The 13,211-nt window shown below is 43.7% G+C and overlaps 1 protein-coding gene across 1 annotated transcript in view; it reads right to left on the bottom strand.

Annotated features, from left to right (window-relative positions):
• Positions 1-3,232: 3,232 nt before the first annotated feature.
• ANTXR1 (ANTXR cell adhesion molecule 1) overlaps positions 3,233-13,211 on the bottom strand; it is a 124,258-nt gene continuing 114,279 nt past the window's right edge. The window contains exon 18 of the mRNA XM_077304932.1: positions 3,233-7,824. Within this exon, the coding sequence (XP_077161047.1) occupies positions 7,552-7,824 (273 nt within the window). The 3' untranslated portion in view covers positions 3,233-7,551. The remainder of the gene's footprint in view (positions 7,825-13,211) is intronic.

Raw genomic sequence — 13,211 nt, 5'->3', positions numbered from 1 at the left:
AAGCAGTGCTGCTTGGATTTCAGTTTCCCAAGAAAGGGAAAGGCTGTGTCCAAAGTTTGCCATGGCCAGAAGCTTAAGCAAATGTCTGATCAACCTGAGGCCAAGTGACTGGTGGCTCATAGGGAATATCAGGTGGGTAGCCCCATGTTAATCAGTAGAACAAAACCCAAGGCCAGTCGTTCCTGAAAGACCAACAAAATTCTCCAAGATACATGCTCTGATGAGACTCATGCAAGTCTATGCCCTGGAAATTGGGTTGGCCTTTAAGATGCCGCTGGACTTGAATTTGGCAAGAACTGGATAGGAGCTCCATGAGATTTTTCCTGTTCATGTAACACATTTGGGTTTTATCCCAATGCTTTAAGACAACAAGGGACATTAGAGGTTGCTGGTCTGAACGAGCAACACAAAGCCTCCTTGGCTCCCTCCCTCACATCTCCTCAGTTCCTTCTTGCTAGCAATGCATGTCACCTTTTCACTCCAGGCTTGTACTGACATTTCACCCAGTTCTAGTGTCCATCTCGAGTCTCTGAGAAATGTCCTTCTCATTCTAAAAACGATCAGATACTTTTCTCTAAATACCTTACTTTCTTTGCTCTTCCTGAAGATTCCTTCTCCTTTGACCTTTCCTTCACCTTCCTGTGTTAATCCATTATCTTCTACCTCATTGGCTTCTGTACAAGCCTGGACTTCTTTCTAATCCTAAACTTGTCATCATATGTGTGACTCATTGCAACCAAATTGACAGTTTTCCCTTCTCTCACAGAAGTGACTCTGCAAACCATTTCCGTAGTCACGCTTTCTCAACTAGGGTTTCATGAAACCCTGAGGTTTATTGACAGCCTTGGAAGGGTTCCCCAAATGCACGCAAGTTAGTTAATTTTTAATATATTGTTAAACATATATCAGTTGATATGGGCAAATATGGTTGTGTCAACCTGCCCCCCCCCCCAAATGGCCAATGATGGGCCTGGAGGGGAGGAAAGTGGAGGGGCCCCGGTGGGTGTGTATACCCACACCTATGGTTTCTAGCCATATGGTTTCGAGCCATATTCTACATGATTGTGCCACTTCAGGGGTTTCTCAACAGTAAAAAATTTGAGAAAGGCTACACTAAGTAAATACAAAAACAAACCAGATCAAGCCCATTCATTGTTAGAACTCACCTCAGCATTGGGTACTGCATAGCTTCCTGTTCCCTATTTTGTAAATAAAATATTCAGAAACGGAGTTCGAAGTAGGTATTTAATAACATCAAAACTGTTAAAGAGAGTAATGACAGTATCTAAAAATGACACATGCAAACAAGTCAATTGCACAGAATAACAATCTTCTGCTGCCTGAATAATCAGTTGCTCATCTCCTGTCCCAGAGGTAGCCACATCTACCAGAGAAAAGCTTTCTTTCCTTCTCCATCAGGTGCTACATTCCCATCTCCTCTTCCTTGCAGAGGCCAGCAAGAATTCCAGGTCAGCCAGTCACTCTAAAATGCGACATGTGGTTGACCACTGTCTCATAGAGCTGCTGAGATGAAGAGGTCTGAGCCAGGTGGCCCACCATAACTTAACATTTCAAGAATTGTTCAACCCTTGTGGTATCTGGGCCAATGAAGTAGTCAGAACACACAAACCATAAACAAAACAGAAAATGTATTCCTCCCCACCCCCCAAAAAAAAAGATTTGGAAAAGAGGCAGCTCCCTTTACTCTCTTTGCTTTTCATTTTGGCCTATAAAGGAACTCTTGATTAGAAATTGCTAGTTTTGGAATATTTGTAATAATGAGCTCCTGGAGTTTTATAGTAAGAGAAGATACATATATACAGTCTTATATGTCTGTATATAGTATGCCAGCCAGTTCAACCTCACTTTTACTTAAACATTAATTGTCTCAAAGATCTATTAGCATTAAAGTCTATGGGCCCCATCCAGCCAAAGTTAAGCACATTTATGCCTTGTTGGCTTTTCTCTCTCAGGCACCAAAGCATCTTGGGCTTGCGACTGGTTCAGTAGAATTAGACAGAAATGCTGCTTAAAGCTGCATTTCTATATACTCAACCCTGCAGAAGTGTCCCTGGCACTTGTAATCTGTAGGCCTTCCTATGGTCTCCCACAGGGGTGCAGCATCAGCCCCCCATTTAAGAGCCACAGGGGGCTGTGGTATTAGGAGCCATTTCTGTTGAACTCCTGGAAGAGTTCCTAAGCCTCAGTATTTAGCCCCCAAAGTTCCCACTGAACAGATGTGTGGATTGGAGCTGTTAGGAAGAGCTTTATAGCCAACAGAATTCTTGTAGCTATGGCTAAAGGGCACTGACCTCTTAAGAAGCACATGTCATTGGCCATCCAAACAATTACATTACTAGCAATGCTACCTGTTGAATTGCTTCAGAGTTCCATAAAACAGGGGTAGTCAACCTGTGGTCCTCCAGATGCTCATGGACTACAATTCCCAGGAGCCCCTGCCAGCATTTGCTGACAGGGGCTCCTGGGAATTGTAGTCCATGAACATCTGGAGGACCACAGGTTGACTACCCCTGCCATAAAATACCACTCATCAAATGTAGGGGCCTTAAGCGTTGAAACCTGGCGACGGTCTGTCGTGAAAGGGTTGGTCTGGCTGCAAGTAAGCAAGCGTTCCCTGGATGGGCATCTCCACTTCTAAGTTCTCTTAAAACATCTTTTGTGAAATGTAAGGCATAATCCCTACCAGGGCCAGCCTGAAATGGGTTGATGCCTGCAGCAGAAAATCCAAACGGCACCTCCTCCCATATATACACGCACAGTCCACCAGGAAGTTCTGAGCTTGTCCTACCAGAAGAGAATGAGAACCTTGCGGCTAAACTGCGATGCTCTTGCAGCAGGACTTGGACAGGATACTTTTCTGGTGGATTGTGTCCCTTGGCATCATGTGGTATTTAAGAGTGGCAAAATGTCCCAGCCTCACATTACCACAGGTTGCCAAAGGAGGTTATGCAATTGCCGTGCTTGGTGGATAGGGCCCACTGTACTAATTGTCCCTTCATTTAAACAGGTTCCTGCTGTTTAGAGCCTCTCATGAGAGCTCAAGTGGAAGTCCTCACCAAGAGTCCTTTCGAGTTCAATTAATGGTCTGTAAAGGAGGTGCTCGTCAATAACAGGAAATATCTTCTATCTTCTATACATTAATAAAAGCAATGAAACCATGAAGAATAAAAATAAAAAAACAAAACAAGCACAGCTTGATACAATAACATGCCATGAAATATCACTGGCTTTATAATAATTTACTACAACTTGAAAAAGGAGATCTTTTATCCACACAGGATAGGAAATGCTTCCACTTAAAATATGGCAAGCATGCAATAATATATACACCACAGATTTGGAATTTTGCTTTTAAGTCATGTGCAGAGAATTTTAGTGTACTTAAAACGTAATTCCTTGGCCTGATGTACAGTTTTTCTCTCCCCCCCCCCCCACTTCCCCTACCCTCATATCTTAAACTTTAGAATTCAGGAACGGGGAAACAAAATTCCTTTGGATAAAAACAGAGGCAGTAAAATACATTTCCCCCCTCTGAATTTGTTTTGCTCATTTAATATTAAAAGGTATCAAATTGGCATTTTTAATTTAGAAAAGCATTTTTTCCCCATACTTCTGAGCAACTTCAAGGATCTGTTAAGAGTAAAACTTTATCCCAAATGCCTTTATTACCCTAGTCCAGGGGTTGCCAAACTGAGGCTCTCCAGATGTCCATGGGCTACGGTACAGTAATTGTAGTCCCATCTGAGGTTACCTGGGGAACCACAGTCTGGCCACTCCTGGACTAGACCTATCCATTTTGCTCTTTCTGGGCAAAACCCACCAGGGAATTCTCCCGCTCAAACCCTGCTGTGATAACCAGGAGTTGTGCTAAGGGACTGGAGACTTGGGTGGATTGGGCTCTTGGCCTCTGGCCATGCTTCGCCTTTAGCGCAGTGATGTCCATTCCCTGTTAACTGGCATCCAGCCAAATCTTTTGTCAGGGCTTCCCCGACAGTTGCAAAGTAGTCTTCTGTGACTGACCTGACTGCTACCTGTAAACCAGAACCAGTGGCTCTTCTCTGGAGAGGCCTGCAACAAGGGCCGCATCTGGGTGGTGCCTTGCTCTTTCAAGCGGCTGCTTCGTACTGCCAGCAGATAAAGCAGCTGTTGGGGTTGCGTCAATGGCAGCTGAACTCCATGTTGGTTTAGTCTTTTCAGCACTTCTTAAAATCAAGGAATAAAAATGTTTTCCCAAAGGCCTCTATTAACAAATATCTTCCTAAAAAGGAGAGAATCCTGGCCCAGGAGCCTGGTCAACTTGGCTTTGATTTCTGGGCCTTCTCCTTCGAAAGGCACTCTATGATGAGCACAGCTAATAAGGATCGATACTTTAAGTTACTGCAGGAATCCAAAGGATCTTATGAGGACGATCGTAGGTTTGTGTGGCACGTGACTACAACACACTTGGATGAGGTAAAAACATGAGAACTGCCCTCTTGGGTAATGTCTAGGAGTTATTTGGGCCTTCAAAGGCAGACAAACAACTGTCTCTCCAAAGACCCCAAATGGTTTCAAATATGGCAACTGTCCCGTTGTTTGTTCTTTGTATCCTCAATACGGCAGCTCTGTTTAGCCTTTCTTTAATAGCCACCGATGGATTCGGTGAATGGGTCTGTGAATCTGTTAAAAAAACAGCTGACAAATTCATGCTTCTGCCCGTAAACGGTCTACACTCCATCCATAAGTCTTTAGCATAGATGCCGAAGTTCCATTACTGGGAGAGTTGGCACGGAGTGGAAACAAGCATAACTTTGCATCCCTGTGATTTTCTGTGCACTTCTTGACATCCCAGAGCACTCAAGCAATCTGCAAGAACTAGCACCTTATGATCAGAATCATCTACATCCTGCTGACCTATTCACAGAAGTGCCCTCTGAGTTATGCTCCAGTTCAGCTCTTGCTTGGACCTTCTGCACTGGAAATGAATGAAAGGTTGGGGCTTGAGTCAGCCAAAATGAAGCACATCTAGTCACGTTGTTGGAAAGCGGTTCAGAATGTGAAAAATTGAATGGAATTTGGGAGCAATTCCATTTGGCTAGATTGGGTCCTCTGCCTTTAAGGTGAGCCTTAAAAATATTGGTCAGCCCAATAAATAATGTTTTAAACTATTCTATGAAAAGGCATTATATTAGACCTCTAGCAACTGAGTTGGTTTGAAAAGTTTAAAAACTCAGGGTGCTGACTTTCCTCTGGCACAACTGATCCTAGCAGTTGCGTCATAGATCTGGAAGTACAGCTATAAATAATTCAACTGTCTTAATTGGTTTCTAACATGGGTGCTACAGGAGCATGTTTTCAGATGTTTGTGCAGAAGCAAGCTTGGCAATCAGGATTAGATCCTATAAATAAAGAGCAATCGGTAAAATGCAACCTGTGACGCTCTTGGGATACTGAGGCTGCTTTTTGTCTTGGCCTCACATAGTTGAGAGCGTTAACTAACTTCTGCCATTTTGTATGTATTTTTTTTTTATTATTATTATTATTGAATTTATTTCCCGCCACTCCCTTGCGGCTCGTGGCGGGTTACAACAGTATAAACCCCATAAAATACATTAAAACCAATTAACATGTCAATATTAATGACTACCTGGCAAGAGCGGCTAATCAACTACCCATTCCCCCTTAGCAAGTGGAGAGGGGATACTGATGGTACTCATGTCTAATCCCAATCCTCAGGTCCCGGGGGGGCGTAGGTGTTAAGCCTGGTCTCAACCGTAAACCTGGCGGAAGAGCTCCGTCTTGCAGGCCCTGCGGAACGATGGGAGGTCCCGCAGGGCCCGCAGTTCTCCCGGGAGCTCATTCCACCAGGCAGGGGCCAGGACCGACTATGAAGATTCATCACCCCCCTTTACCGAGGGTTTTTCATGTGATTTTGTGTGCACATATGCACACTTCCTGCCTGTGATTACCAGGTCCTGCACACCTGTTACATAGTAAAGTCAGATTTTGGCAGACCTCTGCAAAAGTAATCTTTTAAGTTCTCCTAACCTGCCCAAATCTTGATTCACACGTAACATGACGGTGCTGATGTGCATGAGCATTTTCAGCAGACACCAGACATTCCGTGGCCCTCTGAATTATTCCTTTGCCAGGAAAGGGAAGCAGAAACCAAGACAACAGTGGAAGATGGTGAGACCAGAATCCCATGTCCATATTGCAGCTGATGTACGCTGCTTGCTTCAGAGGATGTACTAATATACTGAGCTGAATGGTCCAACAACACTGCCCTTCCTTCAATTAGCACTTCTATTTGTGATTCATCTCCCTAGTACTCAATTCTTAACACTCTCTCTCTTTCACCCTTGCAGTTCTGTCTGAATGCACAATTTATAGTGCAGCTCAACATGTCGTAGAAAAGTCTGTCTGAACCAGAATCTATTCATTCTCAATCTAGACACATACGGCGCCACTCACAGGATCAGTTCAGTATGAAAAAGTCTACTTTTGGTGACATCAACATACAATGATTGTAAGGCTGTTTGTGCAGCTGAACTACTGACATGAAGTCAAGCCAAACCTGCCACAATCCATGCGTGTACAGCGCACCTTCTGTTCCATCCTTCCCCTCATTGGTTGGTGTTGTTTCCAGGTCAGCTAACAGTCATATGAGTCCCGACCTGCACCCAAATGCCTGATATTGTAAGAGCTTATCTAGAAGTATACTGGGAGCTCTATTAGGCCTACTCAAAAGTGCAGTGATTGTAGTTTTATGTTCTTGAGTAACTTCAGGCATTCCAGAAATGTTTTTTGAAAATTTAACTGTGGTGTGGGGCAGGGCCATCATACCCTTGGGTACCAAGTGATGCCACTTAACAAGTGCTTTGTCCCTCCTATGCGCAACAGTCTTCTGCCTACTTTGTTCTTCTAGCACCTGAGAACGTTGTGAAGAATGGCTTTTAATTCATTTCACGTTCTTCAAAGGATGAAGCACCAGAAGTCTCCCATTCTAGCTATCTTTCCCTTCCTCTTCTTTTAAGTCAATCGACATTTCATTGTGGAAACCATCTTCCTTGAAGCAACATATCAAATCCCTGCAAATCCCTTCTATGTGATGGAAGGCTTCAGCAATAGAGATGTGACTCATAAGAATGGCCTCAGCTTGAGCTACTGAGGTTGGTGTCCTTACAGCGAGCATCTCAGCCTGAGGTTCCCACCATTCATTTGAGGAATGATCCATTCTCAGTACATGATGACTGTAAACTGTGATATGCATAGGGTGGTTTTCATTCCCTGCCAATCGTCACCCAAAGGACCCCCCTTTTTTTGGGGGGGGAGTGCTAAATGGGAGAAATTCCTTTTGAACATTACACAAGTGAATTCAGCATTCCAGCTGATCGATGCATTAGGGCTATTAAACGAAAAACAAAATCCAAATCAAAGTGACCTTCCCCTCTTGTCACCCAGAATGTTAAAGCCACCCCTGTAGTAGAATTGGTACAGTCTTGCTGAAAATGGCTTGAGAAATGCTGCTGGGAGAGATGGGTTTGCTCTTTAGAAGGAGGGACGAGGCGGGGGCCGCGAAGGGGGTGGAGCCCGGTTGGGGGGTGGAGCATGAGGAGGTGGTGGGAGGGGTGAGAGGGTGCCAGGTGGGGATGGAGTGGGTGGTGTTGGCGTGCTAGGTGGTGGGGGGGTGTAGATTGGGGCAGGGGGTGGAGGTTTATAAATGGGGGCAGGGGGTGGAGACGGGGGATGATATGCATTGTTGAGCGGGTACTTTGGTGGAGCCTGAGAAGTCTTCACTCTGGTGAAATTAATGCAACGACCCTGAAAGAGAAGCAAGAAAAAGAGAAATCACTCAGCATGGGGATGCCACTCTTTGAAACCTTAGAAATAGGCCTGTGTGCAGGCTGCAATGCGACTGAGGTGCGAGAAAAGTGCAAATCAAGCTTTCATTCTAAAACATACGTTTTCAGCCCTTATGTTTGTAAAGAGATACTTGGAAATGTGTGAGCACTTAGTGCTTGGAAGGTGGCTGCGTCAGAGCTCCAGGGCTTTGGTGCATCATAGCCTTTTGCCCCTCTGCCCTGACTGCTAGGAGAAATCATGCCAAACTGGAAATTAATATGCATATTGGGTATCTAGCTCACAAGCCTCTGGGGGCAGGATTCTGAGTTTGTTTCTTGCTTCAAAGGAATACACATGCTTTCCAGAAACTGACTCGACAAGGATAGCCCAAGCAATGGCAAACCATCTCCGAGCAGCTCTTGCCTGCCAGCCAAACAATCAGGATCTCCTGGCTATATGACACACGTGAGCGATATGATAAATAATGATTCCCAAAAGGTCACATTTAATGAAGATGGTGTCTCTTGACACATTTGCTGTAAACAGAGCCAGACATCTTGAATCGGATGGCTTTTGAATCCACAAGCAATCCATGCTTTCTGCCCAAATGTTTCCTTAGTGCCATCAGGGTCGGCACTCAGCAAAGAATGAGAGTAGGGCTCAATTTCTGACTAAATACATAATGGTTTCATACATGCTCCCCCCCCACCTGTAAAATGGGAAGAAAGCACACCCTGTTTTTTCTTAGATGACATCCATCATAGCAGGCACCCTCTTGGACATGGGCGGAGAAAGGGAGTACCTTTTGTAAGTGGGTACCCAAAATTCACAGCTTTTGTAAACACATAAATACAGAACAGTAAATAAGATTATAGTTATTTCCATATTGTATATTGCATACCATTCTTTGACCTTTTTGCTGTTATTTTGTAAATATAGCCCTGTTTTCTTTCTTGGGTGTCACATACGGTCTGGCTGCACTAAAAAACAATATTTTGTAATCTGTTTTGTATCACTGAGAAAGGCAAGTTCTAAGTGGAGTAAGTAAAAAAAAGGTGACTTTCTGTGAGAATGGTGAATTAGGAATGAATGAATAAAGAACCAAATAAAATATGCAATTAATTCAACCCACCCCCAATAATCAGGGGCATTTTCTGCCCGGAGGTATTTTTGAATGAACTAATTTAAGTGCTTATTCAGCTAGGCTTAGCCATCCAGAACATGACTCCTCTTTGCCATCTCAGACTCTGAGATCTAGTTGCCTGGTTTGGTTAAAAACAGGACCACTAATTGCCATACTGGTGCCTAATAGATAAGTAGAATCAAAGGCTCAGGAAACAATGCCTTCATCTACAGAACTGCCTTTTCATCCCTTATTATATATCTTCTGTTATCTCACATTCTAGAAATTCAAGCTATAAGATTCTTGGTCCAAGAACTTTTATGGTGGTGGGGAAGGAGGGAGCTTCTAGGTGCTAATGAGCATAGGTGCTAATGAGGCTACATTTATTAATATTTACTTTTTTAAAAGAGCCTCTTGTGGCGCAGAGTGGTAAGGCAGCAGACATGCAGTCTGAAAGCTCTGCCCATGAGGCTGGGAGTTCAATCCCAGCAGCCGGCTCAAGGTTGACTCAGCCTTCCATCCTTCCGAGGTCGGTAAAATGAGTACCCAGGTAAAAAAGGGGTAAAACGGTAATGACTGGGGAAGGCACTGGCAAACCACCCTGTATTGAGTCTGCCGTGAAAACGCTAGAGGGCGTCACCCCAAGGGTCAGACATGACCCAGTGCTTGCACAGCGGATACCTTCACCTTTACCTTATGTGTGGACTAGGAATAAGGCTAAAATTTATAAATATATAACAAGGATCTAATGAGATGTCTCAGGAAATTCTTGTGCCTCAGAAGAAACAGTTTGCCATAATAATATATTAGGAGGGCAAGAATGAATGTCACTGTGAAAGGAGGCCTGGAGGCCAGAGTACCATAGTGATGCTTTTCCTAAATCATTCCTCAAGAGTAAAATCAAATTCTGTCGCTTTGAGAAGCAGAGATAATCAGTCCCAGAAATTCCCCACAAAACTAGCTTCATTGAGACCATGACAAACACCTCACCAGTTTGAGGCAGGTGAAGTGGCTCTCTTGCCATGGGCAGAATTCTTCAAAGAACTAAGAAGTAGAATTAACTTCAATGAAATTTGACTTACACTAAACTGCTCTTCAACATAGATTCAAGTGGGTAGCCATGTTGGTCCGAAGCAGCAGAACAAATTTAGAGTCCAGGAGCACCTTTAAGGCCAACAAAGTTTTATTCAAGGTATGAGCTTTCGTGTGCACGTACACTTCCTCAGATACAATATCATGGCTACCCCATATCCCAGGTCACTGTATCAGAGGAAGAATGCTTGCACTTGAAAGTTCATACCTTGAATAAAACTTTGGTTGGTCTTTAAAGTGCCTCTGGACTCTAAATTTGCTATTCCTCAAATGTGGATAGCATCCAGGAGCAGACCAACTGTATATAAACAGAACCCTCTATGTCACACAAAAGTATCTTGAATACCAAATACTGAATAAAGAAACATGGAGGGGGGGGGGGATGAATGCCAGAGGTCAGCAATGTTGACATCCCTCAACCTCCCTCATAGGGGACCAAGCCAAAAATCTCCAGTGGCTGTGGAGACTTGTCCACTGGACATATGAAAAATGAAAATGTATGGTAAAGTCAACAGTGCAGTCTTTAATATCTGGTTTGACAGATCTCTTCCTTGGATAATCTCCCTTGTCAAAGCTGCAGATGTTGCTGCTCCTCAAAGGGTGACTGGATTTCTAAAAGCTGACGATGAAGTGCTTCAAGAAAGGCCCCTGAATAAATTGTGGATGGATCAGAAACTGGTTAGATCAGGGGTAGTCAACCTGCGGTCCTCCAGATGTCCATGGACTACAATTCCCATGAGCCCCTGCCAGCATTTGTAGTCCATGGACATCTGGAGGACCACAGGTTGACTACCCCTGGGTTAGATGACAAGAAGGAGCAAACATGAGTAACTGGACAGGTCTCCCAGTCGATGGAATACTGGGATCCTACAGAAGGCAGTATTAGAGCTAGTGCTTTTTAATTTGTTCAGAAAGTGATTTAAGTCTTGCACATTTGTAGTGTATACAGCTCTTGGCACGAGCAGGTTATTAAAGCAGCATAGATGTTTCATGAAGCAGGATAAAATCTCATTTCAAATGTGCCGGAAGCCTAACCTAAAATCGCATGTGAGCAGATTGCTAGGTCACAAAAGCAGCAAATCAAATCCAATGTATATAACATACAAAAAGGGGCACTACATTGCAGATGACTTGAATGATATTGGTTCCGTTCAACATCTAGGAACACTGAGGTACAAGCAATAACAGACTGGTCCTGCCCCAGTGGAATGCACTCATGCCACAAAATATCAGTCAAGTGGGGGCAGATGCAGGAAAATGGCACTTGCATGAATGGATCCTTGCCAGTGGATACTGTCATGCAAATGGGTTCTTCCATAAAAGATTGGAGTAAAAAAGGATGAGAAAAAGGATACTGAAGATGATAAAAATATAGAAAGAGGATGACTAGAACATGATGGATGGAAATGCTTCAGTTGACAAGCAGAAGCAGATAAAGCCTTTGTGTGGAAGCCGTCTACGACTGTGTCTCCAGCCTTTCCCATGATCAAGTTATAAAACTATCAGATAACAGAAAAAGTACTGTGGCAAGCCCAAGGTCACCCAGCTGGCTGCATGTAGGGGAGCAGAGAATCAACCTGGCTCACCAGATTAGAAATCCATGCTGCTAACCACTACACCAAGCTGGCTCCCATTTAAAAATCTGACAACCAAGCAGATAAAGACTGCACAGAACAGTGAACAAGGGGGCCAAATAACTAAAAGAGGAAGTGTAGAGTGGCTGGAGCAGAGATGCTTTTAAAGGAATGAATCCAGGATCTCCTTTGTGCTAATCCTGCACATTCGGCCTTTTACCCTCTAAGAAAGCTGCAGTCGCTGCTGTTTTAGGATTGGCTCCAACATTTACTTGCATGAAATTCTGGTATATTTTGGAGAAAGGGAAACATCCTGGCTGGGTCCTCATGATTATAAGAGGCTTACTGTAGAAACCCAAACATGCTTATCCCGTAATCTAAGGTCATATGTACACCACAGGCTTAAACTGGTTTACTGATCATTCCTTCTCCCCAGAGAACCCTGGGAACTGTAGGAGCAACAAGGCTTGTCCAACTGGGAATTTTCAGCAGCTTTAATGAACTGTGAGGATTCTTTGGGTGAAGCCATGACACATAGTAATCAGGTAAATTGTCCTTATTTTAAGTGGGGGGAAAATCCACAAAACCCTGGAATGAAGCAGATCAGGAAGGCCAGCTTTTGACTTCTGGACAAAATCTGTTTACATTTTTAAAAATATTCAGCTTCTTTACAGACATGGGATGTGCAAATATTTAATGATTGTTTATATTGTCTTGTATAATTAAAAAAAAACAATAGTTAAAATACTTTCCCTCCAAACGTGGACCACTTTATATTTCATATATTCTCCTACAATACAGGGCTCCAATGTTCTGAGGTATTGCATTCTACCCCCTCCTTAAATAAATATATGAGTTTAATTTAAATGGAATAATGGACAGCAAAACACAAAACATCGCACATCTAAGATATGACCCCCGACAGAGTAATAGCTACTGTATGCTGATGCAAAAGTTGAGAGAAAATTCAGTATATATTTTATTTATACTTCCAATTAGTTCTGAAGAGTGTATTAGAGTTTCTGTAAGAACTGTTCAAAATAGGGACCTGCAAGCAAACTGCAACCCAAGACCCCTCACCTTTAATTCTTCCCCTCTCCTCTCAGTGTCTCTCTCTTTCTCCTCCCACCCCACCCCACCCCCATGTTATCTGTCTCCTGTTTCTCTGTCTCCTGTATTTAATGTCACTCCTCTTTCTGCCTCCCTCACCCTATCCCTTTCTACCTTGGTGAGGTAGCGGTTAAGAGCAGCAGCTTCTGATCTGGGGAGCCAGGCTTGATTCCCTGCTCATCCTCTGGAGAGCTGGGTTTGATTCTCCAGTCTTCCACATACAGCTCACTGAGTGACTTTGGGCTAGTCACAGTCCTGTTAGAGCAGTTCTCACAAAGCGGTTCTGTCAGAGTTCCCTCAGCCTCACCTAACTCACAGGGTGTCTGTAGGGAGAGGAAGGGAAGACGATTGTAAGCTGCTTTGAGACTCCTTTGGGGTACAAAAAAACAGCTTCTACTGGAAGGAAGAGTATTGGAGCTTTGTCTGCATATATGAAGACTACTCTTGGTTTGGAGGGGAATTTAACC

Source organism: Paroedura picta, chromosome 12 (genome assembly GCF_049243985.1).
Source record: "Paroedura picta isolate Pp20150507F chromosome 12, Ppicta_v3.0, whole genome shotgun sequence".
Taxonomy (NCBI): Eukaryota; Metazoa; Chordata; class Lepidosauria; order Squamata; family Gekkonidae; genus Paroedura; species Paroedura picta.
This window is presented reverse-complemented; position numbering and strand designations above follow the sequence as displayed.